Source organism: Physeter macrocephalus, chromosome 9 (assembly GCF_002837175.3).
Source record: "Physeter macrocephalus isolate SW-GA chromosome 9, ASM283717v5, whole genome shotgun sequence".
Classification (NCBI taxonomy): Eukaryota; Metazoa; Chordata; class Mammalia; order Artiodactyla; family Physeteridae; genus Physeter; species Physeter macrocephalus.
In genome coordinates this window covers 82,326,458-82,335,745 of record NC_041222.1, presented here as the reverse complement: position 1 = coordinate 82,335,745, position 9,288 = coordinate 82,326,458, and the positions used below count along the sequence as shown (strand labels likewise).

The window sequence follows — 9,288 nt, the reverse complement described above, 5'->3', positions numbered from 1 at the left end:
TGTCTCTCAGTTTCCTCATCTGAACCATGAGTTCAGAATCACGCATCTCACAGAGTTGTAGTGAGGATCAAATGGGACAGTGTGTAAGAAAAGCCTATTGCACATTATATGCTCAATAAATGGTAGATGTTATTATGTGAGGAAGGAAGGAAAGAACATAACATTTTCTGGGTGCCTGTTATTTGCCTTGCATTGTGTTTAGAGCTTTGCATACACCATCTCGTTCTACACACACACACACACAAAGCTGTGAATTAATTGTTAAAGGATAATTTTTTAAGTTAAAACCATGACTCTCATACAAATATAAAATGAACTTGTATCAAATATTTTACTTAACTTACTATAATTAATAAGAAAACTAGTAAGATACTACAACTGATTCAAGGAGAATTAAAAAAACACATATATAGACAATCAAGAATATTAAAATGAATTTATAAGTAGATGAAAATTGGTTGATATTCACAGGGATATCAATCACATTCCACTGGACAAAATATATTTGAATCTCTATGTTCAAAAATCATTTGCATTACTATACTTTTTCTATAATTTACAGAGTTGTAAAATAGCTCAAAGGCATGAAAGGGGCAGGCCCTTGTAGAATCAGATACTCTGGAAGAGTTATCAGACTTCCTTGTATTTTTGTTCATTTCAAAATTTTTCACAGTATATTCTGGCATTAACCATTATTATCCCCATTTGCAGTTGACAAACAAAATCATAGTGACTGTGTGATTTTTCTACAGGCACAAAAAGTGTAATTGGCAGTGTATGGATTCAAACTCATCCTTCATCACTCCAAAATTAGAGTGGCTTTATTTGAAGTACTTGGATTTGTTTTGTCTTTTATTTTCAGAGGATGAACAATCAATACATACGTCGAGAAGTCTTCTGCTGTGAAACTTGTCATGAGCTCAAAAGCTTCTGGGAGAAAGAAATTAGCAAACAGACTGGTTACCGGGAACTGGAGGAAGATCGTCAGGGAAGGAGTGCCCTGAGAAAGTATGTGGATTGTTTCTTCACTATTTTTTAAGGTAGATTTCCCCAGAAATATACCAGATGTGAAGATGGGGAATCTGAATTGTTTTCATTACCCACTGTTCTAATAATGCAAATATTGGAGGTGGTACGGTCAAGTCGGTGTAGCCACAAGACAAAAGGGGAATGAGGCTTAGAAGGAAGAGATTTATTATACACACAGCTTTAAGAGAGAGTGTCACTGCATGCCATGCAGGGCCACAGGATAAGCACCAGATTTTGGCCAGGTGGCAGAAGATGAAAGCAGAGGGAAAGTCTAAGCCAGAGCCTTTATCAGGGTTTCCAAGGAAAAGGAAAGGAAAGGCAGAGTAAATAGTTTAGGATTGGCTAGTTTGAATAATTCCTGAGGGTTGTGGGATTTAGGAATGGTCTCTAGTTGTCTGGTGCCTGGCCGGGTCCTAGGATGATATAGGGCAGGGGAAATATGGCTTTATCTATGAGAGTTAGATAAGGAGGTGGTTAGGGCCACAGACTCAGGATTGGTTGACATGCAGAAGAAAGGGCTAGCCCTGTCAAGGGCAGCCAGAAAGCTTTTGAAGATGTCAAAATATCATAAAATATAGAAAATTAAGGACATGATTAACTCATCTACTCATTTAGTCTTGCTACCATCTATATCAGAGTTTCTCAACCTCAGCACAACTGACATTTAGGGTCTTAAAATTCTTTGTTACTGAGGTAGCTGTCCTATGCTTTGTAAGATGTTTAGCAGCATCCCTCAAAACATTAGATGCTGGTAGGACTCCCCCGCCACATTGTGACAACCAAAAATATCTTCTGACATTGCCAAATGTCCCCTGGAGGGCAAAGTTGCCCCTGATTGAGAACCAATGACTTATAGATATGAACAAGCTTTTTTTGGTGTAAACAAAAATGAGTTTCTGTTATTTATATCTTAATGAACTGAAAAAATCTCTTCCTCACCCTGCCTCTGTTGCAATCCTCAGCACACGAGGATACACTAAATTTCAGAGTTAGGTCAACAGATGTGTATAAGTGTGAAAGACCCAACATCTGAGATGATACATATTACAATTCTTGGGGGAAGAATAATGTGATCTTCCTCTTACTGGCAGTTGAACTTGTTCTAGTCAAAGAAGTCTGCTGAGAGGGGAACATTTATTTACATGAGAAGATGTGTCACAAGTGTCAACATTGCTCTGACTTAAAGGGCCAGCACCTGCCCTCACACATGTAGTGCCCTGGAGCAGACGGATGAGCTCAACTTTTCAGGGACTGTCTGGGTTCTCTGTCCCTAAAATGGGAACAGACCAGCCAGGCTGTCTATTTGCTGAGATGCCCACTTACAAGTGGAATTGCATCTGTGTGTTCTGCTGGACAGAAAGGCATGTGAGTATGCTGAGCTACAAACATGTAATTCACATGTGTTGCATCAACATTAACTTCTAAAAACTTTTCTTCAGCTCCTGAGGGGAAATAGCCTCTCTCTATATCCAGAGAAGAGCTCTACCATTATTCCAATTACATTCCTGGTTGTCCAGCAAGAAAAACCAGGTTTTCCTAAATGCTAAAAGAGTTACATGTTAGAGCATCCAGTTCTGAAGAGTCCAGGGGAGCAAGAAGAGTCAGTTGTATGGTCCTTGCCATCTTCCTCCCCTAGTCCTGGCACACAAGCCCACTGGGAGCCAGATTCCCACATGAGCCCTGTACTGCATCTTCCTTTCCAGAAGCCCTGGGGTGTGGGATTAAGAGCAAAATTTGCAATATGATCTGACTTTTTTAATATATAGATGTAGTTTATCCATATGTATAGGGAAAGATTAGAAGAAAATACTCCAAAATATTAAGAGGGTTATTTTTGACTGGTGGAATGGCAAATTTTGTGTGCATGTTTTCTTCTATTTTTTCCAAAGTTTCTAAAATGACACTGTACTATATTATAATTAGGAAAAAAGTTATGTAAAAAAGCAACCATTTGTAAATGGCCCATGGAAAAAATGAATTAATTATCCAGGCTCTAATGAATATGTCCCCTAAAAAGACTCCCTTCAGAGTTTGGAGCTGTTTTCTCTTCCTTCTATAGCCAAGAGAATAAATCTTCAAAATGTGCTCATCATGAAACGTTTTAGCATTGTCTCCCCCAAATAAATGTTTGAAAATGGAGACAGAGCTGCTGCCTTGCTCAGAGAAGAGGAAAATCAGCAGAAGCTGGGGGAGGAGAGGCAGCTTCTATGGTCTGCTCCTTTGTTCTTGAGTCTCACTTACCAGAGCTGTTGCCCCCTATCAACTATGAATATAAAACTCAAAAAGCCTTCTTAATTTGGTGAACAGTGAATGACAACATAGTGGTTTTGTTATTATTTTTGTTAAAAAAACAAAACAAAACAAAAAATACAGCCACATATATCCCAGATGAACCAAGTTGCACAGAAAGAATATAAATATTTTTAAACCAAAACCAGAATGTCAGAATATTTGCTTAAATATTGCTTATGTAAGCAAACAGTTTGAAGTATTGTCCTAGAATAATTATCTTCCAGGATACACTTGACCAGATCAATGAATGGCATAAAACCTTGGGTCCCTATTTCACCTAAGGCTATGGCTTTCCAAAATGCTTAAATGTAAGTACATAACCTGAGACACACACATAACACTGACACCTTTTGTTATTTTACCCTCCGTTTATAAAAGTGGCAATTTCAAGCCACTGTGCAATCAAGAAATGTTCTAATTGAACAGTAGAAGACAAAAACCTCAAAAAAAAAACACCTCAAAATTTTCCACCAATGCCTTTGCTGAGAGTAGAACAGAGCCAATAATGTCTTATGTTCCTCAGCTGGGCTAAACTGCAAGGCCTTGTGCCAAAGCTGAGTAGAGTGGAAACAGGTGTTTCACCATGGACATGTTCATTAGCACATGCCTACGGGTTCACTGACTGAGAGGAATGCAACCAGAGCTGCAGAGAATCCATTTACCCTAGGAACACATGTGTGTGGAAGAAGCCCTGGAGGTGAGATCACAAGGCAAAGTGGGTGGCCTCAGAACTAGAAACCCTCTTACTCTCTCTGAGTCTGGCTAGAAAGAAGCAACACAGCAGGCGTCAGTCCCCTGGAGAAGTTGAAATCTGTCTGCAAATAACTGATTGAGGCAATTTGAGAGAAGTCAAGTGTACTGTAGGTACAATGAAAAAATCTCCTGGTGTGTTGGGACAGTCCAGGTGTACGTATATCAATTTGTTATAATTATGAATTGTGCTCCTTTTTATTTCCAAAGTATCTCAATTTAGATGATAAATTATTTGAACATCTAAGCCTAAATAACCAGCCTGTAACTATAACTGAGTAAATGTACAATGCTTATATGAAAATAATAATGTTTTAATGCAAGAAGTATGATCTTCAAAATACCTCTTCAGAATTTAGCAGAGCTCAGAGTGTCTAAGTGAGGAGAGGGGTTTATCAGGCCTCACCCCAAGACCACTCACCTCCCTCTGCTTTGATTCCTACTTATCAGTTATGTCAATCGATGCTTTCAGAAGCAGGTAACAAAATATCCAACTCATAATCTCCAAGCCAGATGAAATCATTCTTTCAAACTTTTTATAAGATTTAATCTATGAAGAATAACCAGTGAGAAAAATTTTAGTTAGTTTTTTCATTCAAACTGGGTGGGTGAGGTATATGGCTGGTAAACTGAGTTGTTCAGAGCAGTATGCTGAGCTGCCCCGTGACCAGATCCAGCTGGTGAGCTGAAGGTCAAAGGGAATCAGGATCAGATCCATCTTTCCCCACTATGGAAAAACCACTGTAAAGGCATGTTCATTATTACACAGGAATAAGGACAGCAAAAGCATGATCTGACCTTTCATATTAAAACAAAAGCATAGAGATTATGATTATAGTGTGAAATCTGAATTGAGAGATCAAGGACTCAGTAAATTACGAATTCCTTGATGACAAGGCTTATTATTTTACTGCTCTTCTTTACATATTGGGGTAGCCACAGAGGTGCTCTAAACTCGCAATGGGGAGAAAGTTGACTAAGAGCCCTAGGTGCTGCCTTTCTGGACCTGCAATTTTATTTGAGCTGAGGCCACATTTACCCCTGACTGCTCTAGCCAATGACTGAGCATGGCAGGGATAGTTAGTTCTGGTAAATTCCTGTGTGACAAAACTCCTCTACTGGGAAACTTTTACCCAGGGACTCCTCATCAACTCAGCTAAGCTTTCTCAGAACTATGCTGTGGTTCAGGCCTTTTCCTACCCAATCCTTCCTTCCTTCTCACTCTCCTTTCACAGGTGTTAGACCAGCATGCTAATCTGAAGGCTGTCCCTTACCATTTCTGTTTCTTCCCCCCAACCCTTGTTTTATTTTTCATGGTTGATTCCTTCGAACCTGCTTCTTGGAGGACCTAAACTGACACATATCTTTAGGGCCTAGCAAGCACATGATAGAAAAAAAAAAAAAAACTAATTATGTGCCCAGTTGATCTTCTGTGGTTCTTAGTAAGGATATTATGATTCTGGTTTGTGATTCTGGCTTATGGTTCTTAAAAAAAGTCCTCCTTTCTAGTCAAATCCCATACTTATGAAGCAGAATCTCTGTTCCTAGATATTAATTACAACTCCTCCACAAATCAGATGAATCTAGAACAATAAATAGTAAATATCATTTGGTCTCCATTTGAAAAGTGAGGTCAATATTTCTAGGCTTAAGGAAAAAAATGTTCTCTTCAAGTTTAATGTCAGTTTTATTGCTCCTCTGCTATATCTGACTCTGCATACCAATTTGTAAGCATTATCTTTCTCATGTTGACCTTCCTTACTACAAAAGAAAAGATCCATATATACACTTATATTCACCAGCTTACTGAGAGCACAAAGATAAAGGGAAGCAGCACAGTGATGAAAGATATTGACCAGAAAGGGGCAGAAAACAGTCTAAATACTCATAAAATAGGATTTAATGGGAACTAGGTAGATAGTGGCATCTATCATCCATCTGGCAATAAATGGTGATATAGCTAATACAAAAAGTGAATAAATGTGTCAAAAACCCCAGATTCCTAAATTCTGTTCCTAAAATAAATTCATCATTCCAAATGCGTTGATTTGGTTCCTCCAAGAAGAAGAGGGCAAGATGAAATTAGATGGGTGTGAGATTTATTGGGGGAAGCACCTGTGAGAGAAAAATGGGAAGCAAATTATGGTGTGCTGGTAAACATTTAATGACTGGCTCTCTGTGGAAAAAAATGTATACACATATATATGTACATAAGTTTATTATAAATTTTACTTTTATAAAGATATGTGATATATACTTTACAGATAATAAGAAAACATGCAATGCTCTTTATTACACATTTCATATATCCAACTGATTCTCACAGCATCATTCTATTGATTTTTGCCAACCTTTTGTCTCTATAGCCAACCTATGGTTGCAATTCAGCCATGATGGGACAAAATCAGACAACAAATGAATGTTTAATTACTATACAATTCAGCAAAGTCAGATTGTTAAGGATGATAGTTTTCTAGTGCTGGAAGAGCTTTTCCACATTCTTTTTTGCCATTCACAACATAATAGTTACAGAAGACAGGGCACACTTCTATGTTTAATCTGAATTTTTAAGATTTTCTCCATCACTTTCTTAAATCTAGATGAGGGGTCAGCAAATATTTCCTATAAAGGACAAAGTAGTAAATATTTTGGGCTTTGTGGGTCATGTGCTTTATGTTGCAACTACTCAATCCTGCCGTTGTATGAAAGCAGTAACAGACAATATGTCACAAATGGGCAGGGCTGTGTTCTGATAAAACTTTATTTACAAAAACAGGCAATTGGCCAGCAGGATCTCTGAGTAACACATTTTCATACCCACCACACCAAGGAAAAGTTAAAGCCCCTTTAATTAATGATGAATTCACATTATATTATGCCCCTACAGTTCAATGAAACATACAGGCAGCAACCTTTATTACTGAGCTTTAAAAGACCCCAGGTGACAAAAGTCATGTACATTTGGAGGCAAATTTATTTACAGAGACTTTCAGAGATGCTTAACAATGGGAACTTGTGAGCTTGGATATTTCCCAGGTTGGAGAGGTTGATTACAAATAAAATAACAAGATGATTACTTAATAACCATAATGAAGGAATATAATTATTAAAATTACTAATAGATGGATCTCAATACAAGGTCATATAATCTCAATAAATCATCACTTCTTAAGAAAAATGTTCATGGACCTATGTCCACTAATGGGAGAGCAGCAGTTATATGTTTTATCTTCCCTTTCAATCCGGCAAACTATATTTCTATGTCATTCATTCTATTTAAAGTTGAGGTAGAATGAGGGTGATATCCCCCCGTGTCCCTATTCTCTCAATATTTCAACTTTCAATCCTTGCTTTCTAATGTGCTTATGCAACATCACCACCAAGCAACAGGCCAACATTCCAAATTCTTTCCATTCTTTCTTGGGCCCATAATTGAGCAGAGTTTTATGTAAGAAGTTTCTTGGAGTCAGTTTGATAATAGGTGCCTACAGCTTTCAAAATATTTATACCCTCTAGTTATTCACCTCTGGGGAACTCTTCAAGGAAAGTAGACTGGTATATGGAAAGAGTATTAATTATTATCATACTCATTTTAGGGTTATTTACAAGAGTAAAAAATTGAGGTTGAATCCAATTTTTCTTTATTCATTATTGTGTATTCTAATTTATCCATAATAATCATGCATTGCTTTAGCATTGTTATGAATTGTGTCCCCCCAGATTCATGTGTGGAAGTCCTAACCACCAGCACCTTAGAATGTGACTGTATTTGGAGATAGGGCCTTTAAAACAAGTGACAGTTAAAGTGAGAGCTTTTAGGGTGGGACCCGATCCAAGTAACTGTTGTCCTTATAAGAAGAAGAGGTTATGATACACAAAGAGACCCCAGGGATGCACAAACACAGAGGAAAGGCCACATGAGGATGGAGCAAGAAGGACACCTGCATGTAAAGGAGAGAGGCCTTGGGAGAAATCAAACCTTTTAACACCTTGATCTTGAACTTTCACCCTCCAAAACTGTGAGGCAATAATTGTCTATTGTTTAAGCCAACCAGCCTGGTATTTTGTTATGGCAGCCCTATTAAATGAATAAAATGATTTATGCAACTTAAGAAACTAACCAAGCATATACACTTTTAAAAAACATCTTTATTGGAGTATAATTGCTTTACAATGGTGTGTTAGTTTCTGCTTTATAAGAAAGTGAATCAGCTATACATAAACATATATCCCGGTATCTCCTCCCTCTTGTGTCTCCCTCCTACCCTCCCTATCCCACCTTTTTAGGTCATTGCAAAGCACCAAGCTGATCTCCCAGTGCTATGCAGCTGCTTCCCAGTAGCTATCTATTTTACATATAGGAGTATATATAAGTCCATGCCACTCTTTGTCCCAGCTTACCATTCCCCTTCCCTGTGTCCTAAGGCCATTCTCTAGGTCTGCGTCTTTATTCCTGTCCCGCCCCTAGAATCTTCAGACCATTTTTCTTTAGATTCCATATATATGTGTTAGCATACGGTATTTATTATTCTCTTTATGACTTACTTCACTCTGTATGACAGACTCTAGGTCCATCTACCTCACTACAAATAACAGTTTTTTTCTTTATATGGCTGAGTAATATTCCATTGCATATATGTGCCACATCTTCTTTATTCATTCATTTGTCAGTGGACACTTAGGTTGCTTCCATGTCCTGGCTATTGTAAATAGAGCTGCAATGAACATTGTGGTACATGACTCTGCTTGAATTATGGTTTTCTCAGGGTATATGCAGAGTAGTGGGATTGCTGGGTTGTATGGTAGTTTTATTTTTAGATTTTTAAGCCACCTCCATACTGTTCTCCATAGTGGCTGTATCAATTTACATTCCCACTAACAGTGCAAGAGGATTCCCTTTTCTCCACACCCTCTCCAGCATTTATTGCTTGCAGATATTTTGATGATGGCCATTCTGACTGGTGTGAGGTGATACCTCATTGTAGTTTTGTTTTGCATTTCTCTATGATTAGTGATGTTGAGCATCCTTTCATGTGTTTGTTGGCAATCTGTATATCTTCTTTGGAGAAGTGTCTATTTAGGTCTTCTGTCCGTTTTTGGATTGGGTTGTTTGTTTTTTTGGTATTGAGCTGCCTGAGCTGCTTGTAAATTTTGGAGATTAATCATTTGTCAGTTGCTTCATTTGCAAATATTTTCTCCCATTCTGAGGATTGTCTT

The 9,288-nt window shown here is 37.9% G+C and overlaps 1 protein-coding gene across 2 annotated transcripts in view; it reads left to right on the top strand.

The window, feature by feature from the left end:
• The first annotated feature begins 865 nt into the window (after nt 1-865).
• FAM240B (family with sequence similarity 240 member B) overlaps nt 866-9,288 on the top strand; it is an 18,048-nt gene continuing 9,625 nt past the window's right edge. Inside the window, exon 1 of one of the 2 annotated variants that reach the window (XM_028493595.1) lies at nt 866-1,008. In XM_028493595.1, the coding sequence (XP_028349396.1) occupies nt 866-1,008 (143 nt within the window). Of the gene's footprint in view, nt 1,009-4,148; nt 4,228-9,288 lie in introns of those variants that run through there. The other variant, XR_003681132.1, reaches the window with a different exon arrangement.